Genomic DNA, 19,081 nt, shown 5'->3' on the forward strand with positions numbered 1-19,081 from the left:
GAAACTGAGGAAGCATCTACGTCTACTGTAAAAGCCGTTATTCACGCAAGGGCTTAATTTTCATGAATTTCGCAAATCACTGTTAGGCTGCGAATTTAACAACATGCAAAAATATTGCAACCTGGTGCACTAGCGGAGTGAACAGAGAAGCATTAATGAACTTATGATAGCCTCGGTTTCAAATCGCAAGAACAACATCTCGCCAAAAATGCCTGTGAGCTCTTCATTTGCAAAAAATATCTGTATGCGAAAATACAGCTTTTACAATACTTCAATCTGCATTTCTTTCTGCTTCGTTGGTTTCTTGTCAGACTGTCTCTAGCCAAAGTTCCAGGACACCAATCCTTTAAAATCCACAACCAAAATAATAACTAGAAATGTCGCTACAGCGACTGGTTATACCCCCGCCAAACAACATTTCATAAGCTTTGGTCAAAACAACATTTCATAAGCTTTGGTCAAAAAACTGAGGAAGTAGTTAAATCCGCAAGATCTTTCCTTGATCTTCTGCCATTAATATGCCGTTACCATGGCAACGTACTTTCGGGTACTGTCGAAAAATGCGTCTTGCACATCAACAACCAAAGGCACACATCTGTACCAAGTTTCATGGAAATTGGGCAAAAACTGAGGAAGTAGTTTGCAACACAAAATTTTCCATCATTTTGGCTCATAATATGTGAGCTGTTACCATGGCAACATACTTTTTGTCACTGTCAAGAAATGTGTCATGCTGACCTATATCCTAAGACAAACATTCAATATGAATTCCATGAGAATTGGAAGAACACTGATGAAGCAGTTTTGCCATGAAGCATTTTGCCCTATATTTTACCAATAACATGCCGTTACCATGGCAATGCACTTTTTGCCAGTGCGGAAATATGTGTCTTGCACATTAACATATTCAGATGAACATCTGTACCTAATTTCATAAAAATTGATCAAAAACTGTGGGAGGAGTTCGCGACGCAAGATTTGTACCCATTTTTGCCCATAATATGCCGTTACCATGGCAACGTACTTTTGGGTACTGTCAAAAAATACGTCTTGCACATCTACAACCCAAGGCACACATCTATGCCAAGTTTTATGGGAATCAGTTGAAAACTGAGGAAGTAGTTCGCGACGCAAGATTTGCAACGGACCGACCGCCCGACCGACCGCCCGACCGCCCGACCGTCCGCTGATTCCTATATACCCCTTCAAACTTCGTTTGGCGGGGGTATAATAACTATTCTTCTGCTCTACAGTTATTAATAGTTGCTAGCAGTGAATGAAAAAGCTTCAAAGGATAAAGGAAAGTAGATAATTTTTTTGTTTGTTTGCACAGTCCCACCTCATCAAATTTATGCTGTTGAAGAAAGATGAAGCCAAGATTGTTGAGGGTCACAGCAAGGTAGGACTTGCCTTTCTCCACCCTGTCCACATGCCTGCAAATCAAATTAATTGTTCACTAATATAAATGTGGAAATACTGCGCATTTCAGGAGAGACATGAAACAAGCATAAAATAAAAGTGCACAAATATTTCTGCTTCTCGTATCATTAACAATATGTAATCTCTTTCATTACATGGATATAAAAACGTGTTAAATTCATTTAAGTACCCAGCCAACTGCAAAAAAATTATTCACATGAAAATTTCTACTTCAACAGTATCATCATCACAATCATTTAAACTTATGATCATGATTATCCTTATTATTGTTACTATAATCATCATTATTATACTATTTAGCATTTTGTTTACTTACTTTAAATATTAAACAAAATTATCCTCACAATTCAATTTTCACTTTCATTATACCATCACTACGACTGTTACAATTTTTCTGTGCATGTTTCATGAATGATTGCTGCCATCAGATAACACACAAAACTAACCAGCAGCCCATACTGCTTACATGTTCCAAAGGAATATCACTGGACACATGACATTACTACAAAGGTGCCTGCTTTGTCTTTTGCACCCTTTTGTAGATGAGGGCTTGTCAAAGAAGTACCAACTTCTAAGATTTCTTAACAAAGTTCTTAACTTTTCATCTGCGAAATGTGACTTTCCAGCTCAAAACCAACAAAAAGTAGGCTAAAATGACTTTCCACCTTTCTAGGTAGTTTAAAAGAATAAGCTCTAGGCTTCAAAATGATGTACAACTTGTTAAAATTGGACCATCTTAACCCATTCAAAAAGTGGTTGAAATGAGAGAGAGCATGGAGGTGCAGTTTCATAGAAATGGGAGAAAAGAGGATTTAAATATCATGGTCATTCAGGCATAATGTGCTGAAGTATCAATGAAAACATGTTCTATTTTACAGTAAAAGCAGCACCTGTCCATAAAAATGCAGTCCAGAAAGAAACCTATGCTGATATCTGGAATTTGCGTTTCTTTTAAGCCGCCAAATTTTGACAGAAGGTAGAGAAAAGATCACTCTTCCAGGGCCCCATTTTATTAAAAGAAAATCGATCTTAAATTTCCTTACCACACAGGCTGCAATAAACTTACCATTGAAATCAACTATATTATAATCAATTTTAACTCTTCATAAAACAGGGCCCTGGCAAGACAAACTAAACATTTGAGTCAGTCAACCCAAATGACATACTGTGGTCCATTACAGAGAATCTTAATCTGCGATTTTCTGTGGTTTTGAGCCGGGTGGTCATATATTTGGATGCCTTCATAATTTCTCAAACAGGTAAAGAACATGACAGCCTGGTTTAACCCTCTCTGCGGGAGGGACTTTGGACAGTGTGTGGGTTTTCTGTGCCAATCGTCACTCAAAACACACAAAGGGTTAACATACCTCTCTCTAAGGTCCAACACTTCTCGGTGGATCTTGGAGGCCTCATCAAACCTCTCTGTGCTGGCGTAGTGACATGCTAGCTTGGTCTTCAGCTCACAGTAAGAGTCCAAGGCGTCCACATCCCTCTCCACCTCCTCCATGTTATATCTTGCTTTCTGTCATGAGGTCACAAGATATCGAGAATGGGAGCCATTACTGAATATTCACTCTCTGAAATCACAGTGCGTTATATCTTTTCGTGAATCATACACCATGTTTTCGGTATTAAAAAGTGTTAAGTGTGACCTTGAATACATACACTAAAAAAAGAAAACATTTGCCACAAGTTGCTGTTCAATAATCTTAATTCAAAGTCAGATCTAGACTTATGAAATCTGGATATTCCTAGTGAATTTGAAAAGGAAAATGGAAAGACCTTTGAAGTCAATGGCCAAATGAAGTGTCCTGTCTCAATCTTTGCTGTACCCACATTACCAGCAGAGGGTGATTCAATTCACAGCACCTGCTACATGAAGGGATCATCAGATCATCCAGATACTTGTCAAACTCATTAAGCATATTCTACTCGTATTTATTCTTCAGATCCAAATTTACACAAGTTTTTCTTAAGGTTTAGAGTACATGTTCATACTGTTCACGGACAGAAAAAAAAAGGACACATGACAATTATTCTCAATATCGTGCAGCAAAAGCATATGATTTGTTTTATAGACAAAGATTTAAAATAAACATCGTTTATCAAACATGTGAATTTCCAGGCCTACTTGAATATCAACCTGAGTGACTTTTGGTGCATTTCATGAAGTAAAGTTTAGATAATACAACTAATATAACACGTAAATTGTTCCTCACACCAGCAGTAAATGGATTTTCACTTTGAGTCACTGTAATTATAAAAGACACAGCATCTAGTAGCACATATGGATTTTATAGGAGCAAGTTCATCATTGCTAAAGAGGTGACATTTAAAGAGCACTGAATCAACATATTCCAACACATGGTGTGGATTGTAAAGAAGGTATAAAAGTGTGCAGTGTGCCACTGTGTGTAGGCTTTCATGATCTCTGGTCAAAATTGCTTTGTGACAATATTTCACAAGTAGTGCACTATTTGAAAAAAATGTTGACATAAAAATTGACATCATTTTCAAAGTCTATACCATGGAGTGTCAAACATGCCACCATTCTGAGATAGTTTTAAATACACATAATATTGTGTGAAACTCTTTCAACTAATCACCAAGGATAAATTTTAGATCCAAAATAGAGTAATATTAATGACAGGTAGATACAAAATCCCCAATGTGTGGTTTTGGGTGCTTAATGGATTTAGTAAACGGTGTTGAAACATTAGGGCAGACTACATACATGCATCTTGATTAGCCTCAGCAGGATCGGCTCCATGGAAAGGGTGTAACCAGCTTCATCCAGGAAGTTTGTCAGTTCCACCAACACTGGCAGCAGCTGGATACAGGGACAGAGGAGTAGGTTGACTCTCACTTTACCACAAGAAACAGTATTGCATACTATGTGTTTTTTTTTTTTAAGTAAATAATCTCTAAAGGGGTAAAGTAACTTTTAACATTCTAAAGTTACTGAATGAGGTTCTGCTACTATTTTTGCAATGGTATAAGAAGAATTATACGATATTTAACTAAGAAATGTTGAATGGCAGAACAAAACTACAATGAAACTACTCAACCTCCACAACAGTAAATGTGTGCAATTCCTCTGTTGTTCTCTGGGCTTAGAATTTTAGAAAACCTGATAGCTTTTCTAGTTACAATAAACTTTTCATCTGTGTTTTGCCAATCTTATAAAATCTGAATGAAGCCTTTCCCCCATAACAAAGAAGAAGATAATATGACATATGCATACGAATTGAATGTAATTCATAACTTACGAAAATATGGTTCAAAACTCTGACACAATTCCAATGTGTATTCTTCAAAATCTATCAATAGTTTCCCATGCCACCAAATTATATATAGTTAACCTCCACGCTATACCACAAGCTCTTCACACTATATTCCTTACCTGTTCTGCTGGTGTCTCCTGGTTGTCACCTGATGCACCCCTTTTCTCTTTTTCCAGGTACAGCAGGGTCACCTGGTCATCTATGATGGCTATCAGTTGCTGGACAATCTGATCACCAGGCAGACTGGTCGCCATCCAGTACTGCATTAGGTCATACTTGGCTTGACCACTGCGCACAAGATATAAATCTCCTTCATTTCCTTGCAACTTTATTTCATTATGGATATTCAACAAAAAGTCACAATTAAATTACATCACATGATTATAAGAAACACAATAAATGAAGGGGAAGATAAACCAAACTTTGATGTGATTCATGTGGAGATATTAGTGACTTGCAAATGGTATGTCAAGGCACAAATAATTAAAATACTAATGATTGACAACACCCACATAGTGCATAACACAGTGTACATGTATCCTCATTTGCAACACACAATTTGCGACACAAAAATATAATTCCTGCCAGATCAGATCAGAATGCATTCTCACGAAAATGACAAGAGGGTTGTGTTTATAAGTGAGGAGACCCCTTAGAACTGTCAAGAAAAAAATGTTAAATTTCGCTCAACAATTACACGGTACCCATACATTATCCCACAGATTGTTGTTCTTCAGAGAGTATATACAGTGCACTATCAATTGTATTTGTAATATTGCTTTGCTCTATTGCTTTTTATCTTGAGATAAAGATCCTTCATGTCTTATAACTTCTGGGTCTTTTACCTATCCTGGGCCCCCATGGAGGGCCACCTGAACCATTTGAACAATTTTGAATTTCCTCTGCCTTAAAAGAATGATTCCTGCCAAGATGTGGAATATGACAATGTACCTCACAGGATAAGATACATGTGTCGGACTTTAACCCGTTAAGGATGGGCTGATTCTGCTGCAACAAGCATTTTCCACAGAAATCTGCCCGAGCCTACACAGGACTTGTCTCAAATGGATTTATATAATCTTGGGCCCCATCTCGGATGAATTTTAGTGGAGAATAATCAGTAAGGTAAGATGCATGTGACAGGCAGAGTTCAGATGGCCATGATAATCACATAATATGGGAAAAGAAGAAGAAACAGAAACTGAAGAGGAAGAAGAAGACAGAGAATATGACAAAGAAGGAAAGAAAGAAGAGAAGCAGGAGGACAGAGAAGAAGATAAATACTCAAAAGGAGAATAAACAAAATATACTTTCCTCCTGCTCTAGAACAGGAGGTAACTAGAAAAGCACTCTGAGAGCGCAGACCTCCACCAAGCAGCTATATTTCCACCAATGATCTTGTTCTTCCAATCCCTCCATAGAAATCAGTGATTTCCACCCCTATGTATGCATGCTGAAAATCGCCTGATTTCCCAATTTAGAAGCCTTTGTTACGTCATCAACTTCCAGCTGCGCGACGCGCCTCGCCCTCGCAGAAACTAGAGCACGCACTCTAGTGCATGTACGTATATGTACGAAAATCTCAAAAATGTGCACGTTGAAGTCCCAAGTTCATTGACCCTACCTGCCAAAATATTGAAAATCCTTCATAAAATCCACAAAAATTCCTGGATCATTACCAAAACTTAATCATCTGCTCCTTGTGTCATTCTCAATCTTTCCTGTAAGTTTCACCCAAATCCATTCACTACTTTGTGAGTTATTTTGCACACGGACAAACAAACAAACCAACGGTAATGAAAACAAAACCTCCTTCCTTGGCGGAGGTAATATGAATAAAGAGAAGCAGAAGAAGAGGACGAAGACCAGCCTTATGTAAAATGTTTTCTAAACTCACACTGACAATGCATTGAACATGCTCAGAGAAGACAGGCAGTCCACAAGGTCCTCCAGTTGTCCCATTTTCTGCAGTTGCCATGGCAACTCATCAGCAACCCGCTTGGGCACTTTGGTGTCGAATCTCTCATCCAAATCCTGGTGTAAGGACACAAAGTGATTTCGAGACTATTAGTAGAGAAAGAGGTTTGTGAGGTGAAATACACATTTATTTCAACATCTTGGTAAGACTTTGTGTATTCAAACTGTGTATACAATCTCTCCCCACAATACTTACTTGTCAATTGATGACTCACACATATTAACTTCCTGTGATGAGAAGACGGAAATTCACTGGTACTTTTCACAGGAAACAAAACAAAACAAAACAAAACAAAACAAACAGACAGACAGACAGACAGACAGACAAACAAACAAACAAACAAACAAACAAACAAACAAACAAACAGCATGTTCTAAAAACACAACGAAAGTAGCTAAAGCCATTTAACTGCCATGCCAATGACCCTCTTGTGATCACTATACAGCCCTGTATGCTAGTTTGTGGTATATGTAGACCTCTGCCCTTAAAGTAATTCACTTTAACGTCATTTGCATAAAGACAATATTTCCTCATTAATTTTTAAAAATTTTATGGCATGATTTTATTCTCAATGAACTTTTGCTGTTGAATTTATGGCTGGACAATTATGGTATATTTTTGACCCTCCTACCAAATCATAGCACAATATTGGACACTCCAGTTCAGCGGCCTTGGACCTTGACCAAATCATGCATCTTTACTTTATGTAGCAAATCTGGTTGAAGTACCTACAGCATCATACCACTGGTTTTGTCATGAATTGAGGTGAAGAGAGTTGGGTGACTGAAGACGTCAACAAAAGATGGAGAGAAAAATGCCTTGGGCATGGAGGTAAAAAGAGATATAATTGAAAATATCCACATGAGAAACTGGTTTGAGTTATGTGTCAGTACCTTGAAGTTGGACATGAAGTATATGATGAGGAGTTGCCTATGATGCACTTTACTCTCTGCTGACGGGCAGAATGAGGCTTCAACTGCCGAGGCTAGTTCGCTAAATGCAAATCTGTTTGGGGAGGGGGTGGGGTGACACCCAGACACCATGTGCAAAAAGAGGGGAACAACCATTCACATGATTAGACGTGCAAACGCTAGTTCTGATCAAAAGTCAAGGTGCAAATGATTAATGTGAAGTTAAACACACCTCGTGCATTGGTAACGTCCAAGCAATATTCACACTCACACCGGGGGAATCAGATTGAAAGAACTGTATTACTTTGAACCACTGAAAAGCAGGATGCTAAAAATCATGCCCACAAAATAGAGGGAAAAAAAAGAAAAACATTCATGTGAACATAATCTATTTTTATTATGATATAAAAAGCACTGATAAAGGTGTCAAAATATCAGAATATCAACCTCAAACAGTGTGCAACATACTCTTATTATGAAACTGCAAATTTACAAGAGTGACTGAAAAATGCTACCAAGTGAATTTCAGGGTGACAAAGGGTAAAAAAAACCCCAACAAACTTTGGGGCAAATGACTGTATGTGCAAAAGCCTTTTTTTTCACACTGTGAACATACATACCATTTTTCATTCCAAATGGGATTATTACAGTAATGAGTATATCATCTCTTTGATAATTGACAGCTGACACAATGTGCACTTTATACACACACAAACAAATACACACACACACACACACACACACACACACACGCACACACACACGCACACCTGTGAATGACACAAATCAAACAAAGGCAAATGTTCATTAGTATTGCACTTCAATAAACACAGTAATAGTTCCCTCTTCTTCATATCATGACTGACTGCATCTACAGCAACATGAAAACACAGGGTATACTGCGAACAACAAATTTACTTCACAGAATGTTAATGTTAAGTGCAAAGTAGCAGGTCTAGGAGGGTTGATGATGCATAAAGGGTATCATCAATAGAGGAGAGCATTACCTGTAGAGCCCTTCGGCCTCCAGGAGAAAGTCATCCATGGCAAAGAAGAGCGACGACCACTCCTGGTTGGTGAGTCCTACGATGGCCTTGAGCTCATTCTCGGACAAGCCGCGGTGGGCCAGCAACAGACAGCACATCACCTGTGAAAGACAAGCAGTGGAGTGACCACAGGGGATCATTCCAAAGTCTTTTACCGCAGTCACCACCTTACTGGGCAAACTCCTCATGACCAACAAATTTGCGACATTTCACTGCCATCCATGGTTATTCCTTGGTCTGCACACAACAAATTTAAATCAAATCGAGGCCAACAAATACTGTCTGGCAATTTGGCATCTTAAGAGGTTTAAGAGGCTAATGTTATGGGGACACAAATTCTCTTATACGACACTCTCACCACACAGTACAAAGTCATTCTGGATTGTTTTCAGATTTAATCTACTGGAATATGGGCATGATTTGATATTTGCTACTGCATATCATTACAGCATATCAACAAAAAGAAAATGAATCTTAAAATTTACTATCATCATTCTTCTGCAGTAAAAGAGCAAACTGGCAGAAATATTTTGCTTTTTCCCCTATACCTTTTGAAGTTTGGTCACGTGGATTCCAAATAACAAATGAGTATTTTGACAATACATTTTTACATACCCCTTTAACAATCTCCTTTCCTTCTGGGTTGTAGTCTTTTTCAAGTCGCTGGAGGAATTTCTGAAACAGATCCACAGTGCTATTAGAAAAGACAAAGCAAAACAAAACAAATAATGAAAGGTCAACCAAAAATCACAAAACATCCTATTTACCTGTTGAGGATGGACTGATTTTGCTATAACACGCATTTCCCATAGACACCTGCCTGACTATTTTCGGGACTTGTCTTCAACGGGTTAATACAAGATAAAAGACTCAGTGGCATAGGTTTTATGAAGTTAATATTTTAGGTTACCACATGGACAGATGGCTCTGAGTAGCCTCTGGCAAACTGGACAATGAGGTTTAAGTGTCTTGCCCTGAGGACAAGACTGCTGCAGCCGGGGACATGAACCAAGGACCTTATTCGCGTACAAGGAATTAATATTTGTTCTATCTCCCAGAAGTTAATTGACCTGCTTATGACCTTTGACCTTGTGGTGACCTTCAACACCCCAAGGGACATTTACCATCCAAGTTTGGTCACAAACGGGCAAAGGGATCAAAAGTAATGAGCCATAATCGAAACGTGCCATAAAAACATAACATTGGGCCCTAAAAATTTGTTGACCCCTTTCTGTGACCTTTGACCTTGTGATGACCTTTAACTCCCCAAGGGACATCTACCATCCAAGTTTGGTCACAAAACGGACATAGGGATCAAAAGTTATGAGCCACAATCAAAACGCGCCGTAAAAACATAACATTGGGCCCTAAAAGTTTGTTGACCCCTGTCTGTGACCTTTGACCTTGTGACGACCTTCACCTTCCCAAGGGACATCTTCCATCCAAGTTTGGTCACAAACGGACAAAGGGATCAAAAGTCATGAGCCATAAACGAAATGCGCCATAAAAACTTAACATTGGGCCCTAAAAGTTTGTTGACCCGTCTGCGACCTTTGACCTTGTGGTTACCTTCAACTTCCCAAGAGACATCAACCATCACCCAAGTTTGATTGCCATTGTAGCAACATGTGCTGAGTTACGTGTGATAAGAGAGTCTTGCAAGTAAACTTTAACGTATGACCTCAAATGACCTTTGACCTTATCATGTGACCTCTTACGGCACCATACCATGAAGGTACCCCCAGTGCATCCATCACCCAAGTTTGATTGCCATTGTAGCAACATGTGTCGAGTTACAACTGTACGTGTGATAAGAGAGTCTTGCAAGTAAACTTTAACGTATGACCTCAAATGACCTTTGACCTTATCCTGTGACCTCCAACGGCACCATAACATGAAGGTACCCCCAGTGCATCTATGACCCAAGTTAGGTTGTAATCCAAGCAACTTACGTGAAGTTATTTGCCAAAAGAGAGTCTTGCAGGTAAACTTTAACATAGAAAAGAGAGTCTTGCACATACTCTTTAATATATGACCTCAAATGACCTTTGACATCATCACATGACCTCCGACAACACCATAACATGAAGATACCCCTAGTGCTTCTATCACCAAAGTTTGGCTGCCATTGCTGTAACAGTTGCCAAGTTATGCATCATAAGAGAGTCTTGCAGGTAAACTTTAACATTTGTGACGGACGACGGACGGACGACGGACGGACGACATTTGGATCCCTTAGTCTCGCCTTCACCTCCGGTGGGCGAGACAAAAAGGAAGTGAAGGTATTTTAAATACATGATGCATCTATGTGACAACTGAAGAAAAATATATTAAACAGAACATTTCATATCTCTTGTGTCCACAGCAACAAATAAAAAGCATTCAACAATACCTTCCCAAAGACCATGTACAAAGTGTACATACCAAACTTATACAATGAATAAGTAAATTTGGGCAGGGAACGCTTGAGCATACTGTAACAAAATTAAGTTCTTTACTACAAGTTGATGATCTTCCACAATTTGGTGCTTTATTTTTTCTCCTTTCGTGCTCCAAAGCTCATTCACTTGCATATATTATTTCATTCTTTACAGGGTGGGAATGGGGGAGTTGAGATGAGTTTCAAACTTTACCCAGACAGACATTCTCCCCCATCCCCCTAAAAAAAAAAAAGTTAAAGTAAGAAAAAATGCCAAACATACCTTGTAGATGTAAGCATGAAGGCAATGTAGTCATCTAGCTCAAAGAAGGAGCCAAAGCTGCACAGCTCCTGGTGACAAACAAACAAACAAATGAACAAACGAAAAAATCAGAACATGATGAAACGGAGTACGCTCTGCCACTTATGGAAAAAAAATGGTATTATTCTCCTGGGAAGCCAAGTCCTTTCAAATGATTGAGCATCTCCTGCAAACAGTTCAGATGGTGTGGACTTGAAAAGCATGATTCTCTGAATTCATTTTACACTAAGGAGACAGAGCTTTACAGATACCATTGACAGATAAAGTTGTAATTCTAATGACTTATAATGCCCCTTGTGACTTGTATACTGAATCATCAAATTAATTTCATGGTATGGAGTTTTGTAAATATTGGAGATAAAATAAAAATGCTAAGGGACTTTCAATTTCACATGTTTTTACTGAACAGTGACATTGGGCACAACCACATATTCAATCAGATATTTAAAGTGATGATGTCACTTCCTTACAACTCTCCTATTGGTTCGCTCACAAAAATATCACAACAACCTCTTTTTGATCAATGATTCAGCAAACCACCTACTTGTCCCCCTTAAAAGTTATCATGGATAGGTTTTGAGTCCAATGTCATTGAACTCGCTGAGTTATTACATAATACTTGATGTAGCAGACTTGCCTTCTCAATCTCATTTCAAAGAAGGAAATCACTCGTGAAAATATAATGTTATGTATGTTCACAGATCAATGGGAGGCTCGCATGGCAATGGCATCATCAACTCATCTTAGTAAAGACAGATGACACTGTTGCACAGAAACACAAGTGAAATTCCATACCCTTCTCATTTTTAGTTCCTAATTCAACTCCCATAATTTTGTTTGTATAACACTGCTCTATCAATTTTAGTAAACTTCAGCATGGGATGGTCTTGCAATTCAAATATAATAACTATATTCACAAGATTTATTTACTTTCGTGTGAGTGAGGAGTGTAACACAGAGGAACAGTCACATGGCATGCATACAAGGGGCACAGACCTTACCTGTAAGAGAATGTACAGGTAAAGGGGGTTTCCCGTCTCAGCATGGGCCAGCACTTTCTCCATCTGTCCCGGGGACAGCTCCTTGCCCCTCACCAGCAGCATCCTCTTTGTGACCTCTGACCTCAGGTCACGGGTCAGCTGGCTGATCTCTAGGCTATCGTACTGGCGTGCGTCGACGAGCTCCCTGATGTTCCTGGTGTCGGTGTTGGTGGTGGAGAGGATGATGTGGGCACTGGATGATGCCACCTTGGGTAACCAGTACAGCTCCTGTTGAGAGATTACCATATAGGTAACGCCATATACAAGCTAGGTATGTAACTTTTCACTCATCTCTTACATAAAATTGCACAGATGGGATTAAGGGCAATGTTGTAGTTTACATGCACACTGTCACAATTTATTCATTTGCTCAACTCTAATCATTTTTGAAAACTTTGCCCTTCTTTGATAATACAGTGACACTACCCTCAGTGATTTTCATTTCTTTCCTTGTGAAAATGAGTCCGGTTTATTGTGGCCCCACCACTTTCATCACACCTTATTTTGTATTCTTCTTTTTCATTATGTACATCTTTTTATTGTTTGTCTCTTTCAAAATGCACCTGAAGATTATTTTATTTGAATTTATGGTAATTACAAGCGAAATATAATTAAGGTGTCTCCTGATCAATGGCTATCCAATGTCATCACCACTGACTCATATGTTGAATTTGTGAATGCACACAATATATACATGAACACAATCAATAGAGTATTGTAATGCAAACCCTGAGCTGCTAGTGTTTACAAAATAAACATGGTAAGGTGCATAAGTGTACAGGTACGGTTCTGTCTCTCTAAAGTCACAAAAGCTTTTTGCACAGAATCAGCAGTTTCATTTGTAGTGCATGTAAGTCTGGTATGGGACACACACAATGTCATGGCCCACTGTGATAGCCTACCAAGACATCTGAAAAATTAGTATGACTGGAGAAAGGGTAATAACATTCATGAGTTGGTGAAAAGTTTGTGTTACCTATCTGAATGGAAGAGGGTTGGTTGGAAAAATATTCATTCTTATTGCTGCAGAAATGGCATAAATTGACAATTGGTAATATTTACATTCAATCTGATAAGAAATATATGAAAACTAATGTGTTGTTTGTTTTAGTTTCTTTCAATCAATGAAAGGCTCAACATTATTTACAAATCTTCAAAAGCATTACATAAGAAGGCAGAAATGCATGAATTTTGCACAGATATTCTCACTTGCCTTCACGGCCCGCCCACCAGTGTCCACTTTGTCCAGTGCGTCAATGACAATCACGACCCGCAAGCCTTTCTGCGACACGTCGTTGATGAGCTTCAGAAGGAGCTTTTGCATGTCTCTTTCATCCTTTGTCTTCTCGGCTTCCGTTTCCCCGTCACCGCTGGTGGGCAGACTGCCGCCTCCCAGTGCCATCTCTATCTGGTAGCAAATGTGTCGGAGGATGTCCAGCTCGCCTGGTTTCCATAGCAACAAAAAATACTGTCATATCAAAGTAAAAGTGATTTCATCAAACTGCAATCATATATCTTGTGCTGTTTTTAATAAAGAACACCACCTTTAACATCAAGACTCCACATTCATGGAAACAGCTATTCATACACATGCAATAGGGGAATGTCAAAAGTCAGAAGTGAAGAAGCATTAGATTCTTAAAAAAAAAATAAATAAATACAGTGACTGATGTCCATGTGACCACTGCTGTAAATCATAAATGATGCAGGATATGCAACAAGAGATACATATTTGGTGAATATAGTTCCTTTGCCAGGGATACAAACTGCATGTTGGCTTATTATGGGGCCCATTCCATGTTCACACCTTGATATATTGAAGTGACTGCATTACTATTTGATTACTTCAATATGGTAAACCCTGGGAGAAAAAAATATCCTGTAACAATCAAAGATTCCTGTAGAAGAATTCACTTCAGTATAGTAGCGGGAGTGATAGTGCTACTTACGAGTGCTGTTACTGGTGCAGCCAATGAAATGAAAAGCCAAAATGTCATCACTATACTTTCCAAGATGACGTTCCATCCAATTAGCAAGAACACAAGACTTTCCAGAACCTGGCAGCAGAAAGAAAATCATAATTTCACAAAAATTGTGAACATTGAAAGCATCACTGGTGGCAGTCACAAAAAAAAAAAAAGCACAGTCAATGTTTACACTCCTAACAATCATATACAAAGCAAAAGCAATATTTGTGTAACATATATAATACCAGTATCCCATCACAAATGCATCTCTTTTTGTACCTCCATTCACCCTACTATATTTACAGAGATCCTTAAAATTGAATATTAAGAGGAGTAAATCTGAACAGAAATACACAGAAACATAAATAAACATCAAACACGATTATCTAGAGGTAAACTGACTGATCCATTCATTGTGATTTTGCAGCACCTAAGACTAGACAAAAATACCACAAATAATGAATCTGAGACAACATAATCTGCACTTCCAAACAATTGATTTTGTAACTCACCCTTAAGTACCAGACACTCCTAGATACACACACAGACACACAACTCACTCATATATTGTCACCTGTCCAGCAGAAGGGCAACGACACAAAATTTTGAAGGCATAATATGACAGTGTTGGAAGCTCTTTCATCTGATGAAACCATGATTTTGTTTTTTTGTTGTTGTTTTTTGAGCACACAAGTTTTAGGGCCCTTCTGCCAGGCAGGTGATGATATATGAAAATACTGCTCAGTCCAACAACTAGAAATAATCACCGCACCTGCATCACCGCGGAGTAGGAGATGCTTCCCATCACTCTCCTCCTTTCTGACGACGTGACGATCTATCTCCTCCAGGTAAACCTCTCCTCCCACCATTCCTCCCCCCATGCCACGCCTGGTGACCAGGAACGTCTCATGCTGTGCGTGTTCCTTCTCCATCTCGCTGCTAGCCTGATGCGACTGGCCCAGGAGGCTGCTCAGGTGTTCCCGTACCGTCTCAAACATCAGACGAGCCCCGACATCCGGTGTTGCATAGTTCATGTGCACCGCGAGGCACTATACGGGCAACACAAAATAAACACTTCATACATGGCTGTTCTCAATGCTGCCACCTGCCACTGCTAATGCCAATACTATTACTTAAACCAGACTTTTCATATGATTCAAATGCTGTTTCATATGTTTAAATCCCGTGCATATGTTTTTTAACTACAAAGAAACATGTACAAATCTGTCATAATGACATCCTATTTTTTTTTTTTTGGTCAAAGTGAAGAATGAATTCCAGATATAGGTGTTGCATAATGGCTTTTTTACTTTCTTGGAGTGATCTTTTAGTGAAAATGTATTTTTTCTTGAATACCAGTGACTTTTACACTCATGAACAAAAAAACTAAGTGATGTTCTGATTAAGAGAGGCATCATACCTTGTCTTTAGTGTTGTTCACCCTGTGCTTGAGGTTGTCTAGATGCTCTGCCGCTCGTGGCCCATCCGAAGTTGATCGGAACTTTCTCTGGCCGCGTTCATCTCCAAGAGCAATACATTCCGCCAGTTTGGCATCATCGTAGGCCTGGATATTGGGCACAGATATAGAGCAACAAGAAATGAAATCCCAGATGAGTGTGTATATGTTGTCAACTAGCACGATAAACTGCTCCTTATATAAATCACATGTTCAAGATTATTTACACTCAAACAAAGTTGCTACAAAATGTAACTTTCCGCAAAGTTCAAATCATCACTGATCAGAAAGCAATGGAATTCAAAAGCATACATTCACAAACCAACACTAAATCTGTAATTCACAATGGTGTATCATATTCATCAAAACTGTCAAGTTTTACTTTGCTGTGTATCAAGTAATGCACTTAGTGCAGAGGGCATGGAACCCTAGGGCATGGAACCCTAGGGCGGGGTGGGGTGGGGCTGCAGGCCCCCCTCCCCCATTTTTTTTTTTTTTGGGGGGGGGGGGTAAATAAAAGATGGGGAAAAATGGGAACAAATGGGGGGGGGGAAATCTCACCTCCAACAACTTTCTGAAGTTTGATATGTCCTTAAAAGTCTTTGGGGGTAGGGGTACATTGACCCTGGACACCCAAGCCTGCATGCAGCCCCCAAACCCTTACAAAATGTTCCTTGGCCCCTGTGATCAGTATGTCTAATATCAAAACTGTGTACACCATAGTATATATAGAAATGCCATAATGTAGAGAAAAGTCTGATGACCCTAGAGACATATAGTAGCAGCCAGACCTTGTCTCTGAAGAAGAAACATGCTGGCCTGTTGCCTGGCTTGTTCAGATGGCCGTGCAGGAACTCCAGTTCGGTGACGGACCGGTCTCTATACTGGTCCAGCCAAGGGTACCGGGGCACCGCGTGGTCAAACGTCTTCTGGAGGAATTCGTCCCGACTTCCATGCCAGCCATACCGCTGTACATAGCAATAATCATGCATTGCACGTTATGAAGAGAGTTACATTCATTGCTTAGAAGATATAAAGGTACAGTGTGGAAGCCTGAAGCTGTGTTCTCCTCCAATACCCATGAAAGAGAAGAAAGATCACCATTAAAAGGAAAAAATCCACTTTTCAGATGCCAAAAGGAGATAGTCACTGCCTCTGTCCTATCATGATGTGATTGGCATCAATGTCACTTTAACACTTTTTTTTTTTTTTTTTTTTAAATAAAAAAATAGAATAATTGACATTCATGTAAAATTCAACAAACATTTGCCAAGCAGCTGTACAGGTCTAATCTGTTTTGTTATTGTGTTTTGAATGCAATTTATTGCATTGCAGTTTCTTTACACACAGATAATGACTTCTGTACAAAGTCCCTTTCCTCTGGCATCAGAATTTAATAATCAATTCTCATTAATTCTGCCCTTTATTCATAAATGATGAGTACTACATCAGATATCAAACGTACTTTGAAGAAAACAAAACAATAAAATAGATACTTTCCATTCAGAATTCAATATTCAATCCTCATTAATTCTGCCCTTTATTCATAAATGATGAGTACTACATTAGATATTAAATGTACTTTGAAAAAAACAACAACAATAAAATAGATATTTTCCACTCAGCAAAAAATTACACAATAACTGCATTGAGTTTGGTCACGTTTTTCCTGCATTAATCCCCTTGTTTGTTGCATTGATGTCATTTTGACATCCTGGAATGAAGGAGATACAATGTAAAGTGAAGCCAGTGAATACCTGCCCAAAGAATCCAACAATCATGTCAGACCGGTCCAGCTCCCGAAGACAGATGGTGATGGTGGCCGCTTCCTTGGAGAGCTCCGAGGTGATCCCCCACCGCATGTCGACCGGCACAAACTCATAGCCAGACCGCTGGCAGAGATGGGCCAGCTCCGGCCAGTACTGCTTGGTCAGAAGTTCACGCTCCTCTTCCAGCCCGCCGAACGGGGAGCTGAAAAACACCCGTGCCACATTTTCCTCCTTCGTGATCCGAGTCTTGTTCCTTCTTCCCTTCATGCCGGCATCACTCATCCTATCAGAGAAACAATAAATACTCATGTGATTGATCTTTATGAAATTACACAAATTTTTCTCTTTTTTTTTAATGCCACAGTTATCATTATCATTATTATTATTATTATTATTATTATTATTATCATTATTATTATTATTATTATCATTATTATTAGTATTATTATTATTATCATTATTATAAGTATTATTATTATCATTATTATTATTATTATTATTATTATTATTATTATTATTATTATTATTATTATTATTATTATTATTATTATCATTATTATCATTATCATCATCATTTATTCGGCTTACATTCTCAATGTGAGGTGTTTGGGCCAGAGGAGAATCATACACATGTACAACCTTGCCAAAAATGATTAACCATTACCGAGATTCCAGTGATTGCTCTTACTGCATGGAAAGACCTGTTCTTAACATTAAAATGTTAACTTTTAGAGTATATTCATCATATTTCAAGTTGTCATTTTCAGTGAATATCATGACCAGCACATAATACAATTCACTGACGGCTGATGGATGGATATGGAGCTAGTCCAACTACTAGTACTATTTTATCCCTCATTTTTGTAAAACCGTTCTTATTGAATTCACAGTCCATCGTAATATACCCGGCATCAGTAATTCCTATCCGCACCAGCAACCCCAACACGTATGTGTCGATTACAGTGCCTCAGAGTTAACTCTATCCCTGCTGTGCATGTGCCCCCCCCCCCCCCATGACCTATTTCAGCAGAAACAATGAATTGTGAGCATGGTGAGCATTGATGAGATGGGGCCTTTATAAGGCTTTAATATTAGTGTCATGTTACGATAGCCACATAAATTGTAAACCGTTACATGACACAAGGCGTGTAAGCCTATAAATTTAAAGTAATCACTGCTATTAAACTGTCATCTATTGGTTGACTGAAAGATCGGTCTGTATCTAGTCGTCGGGGATATGTTCCGCGGAGACTGCGTCTGGCTTCACACCACAGAGATCCCCTCAGAGCGATAACGTCAAAAAAATAAAAGACTCCTCCGGACAGACGGATCTTTCTGTCTATTCTATTGGGTGCCATCATCTTATTGGTAATGGTAGGCCTTGGGGAGGTTTTTGGCTCGAAATAGATGCTCGTGGCCATGGTGGCCGTGTAGCGTGTTTGCTGAGTT

General features: G+C 39.0%; 1 protein-coding gene across 1 annotated transcript in view; it reads right to left on the reverse strand.

The window, feature by feature from the left end:
- LOC140231726 (TPR repeat-containing protein DDB_G0287407-like) overlaps positions 1-17,914 on the reverse strand; it is a 31,160-nt gene extending 13,246 nt beyond the window's left edge. The window contains exons 1-16 of the mRNA XM_072311879.1: positions 17,621-17,914; positions 16,655-16,831; positions 15,828-15,971; positions 15,180-15,456; positions 14,390-14,497; positions 13,654-13,883; positions 12,402-12,668; positions 11,362-11,429; positions 9,275-9,353; positions 8,621-8,760; positions 7,596-7,707; positions 6,622-6,758; positions 4,844-5,012; positions 4,175-4,270; positions 2,808-2,962; positions 1,340-1,433 (exon numbers count right to left, since the gene is read on the reverse strand). Of these exons, the coding sequence (XP_072167980.1) occupies positions 1,340-1,433; positions 2,808-2,962; positions 4,175-4,270; positions 4,844-5,012; positions 6,622-6,758; positions 7,596-7,707; positions 8,621-8,760; positions 9,275-9,353; positions 11,362-11,429; positions 12,402-12,668; positions 13,654-13,883; positions 14,390-14,497; positions 15,180-15,456; positions 15,828-15,971; positions 16,655-16,831; positions 17,621-17,914 (2,547 nt within the window). The remainder of the gene's footprint in view (positions 1-1,339; positions 1,434-2,807; positions 2,963-4,174; positions 4,271-4,843; positions 5,013-6,621; positions 6,759-7,595; positions 7,708-8,620; positions 8,761-9,274; positions 9,354-11,361; positions 11,430-12,401; positions 12,669-13,653; positions 13,884-14,389; positions 14,498-15,179; positions 15,457-15,827; positions 15,972-16,654; positions 16,832-17,620) is intronic.
- Between the last annotated feature and the right edge of the window lie 1,167 nt (positions 17,915-19,081).

This window comes from Diadema setosum, chromosome 8 (genome assembly GCF_964275005.1).
Source record: "Diadema setosum chromosome 8, eeDiaSeto1, whole genome shotgun sequence".
Lineage (NCBI taxonomy): Eukaryota > Metazoa > Echinodermata > Echinoidea > Diadematoida > Diadematidae > Diadema > Diadema setosum.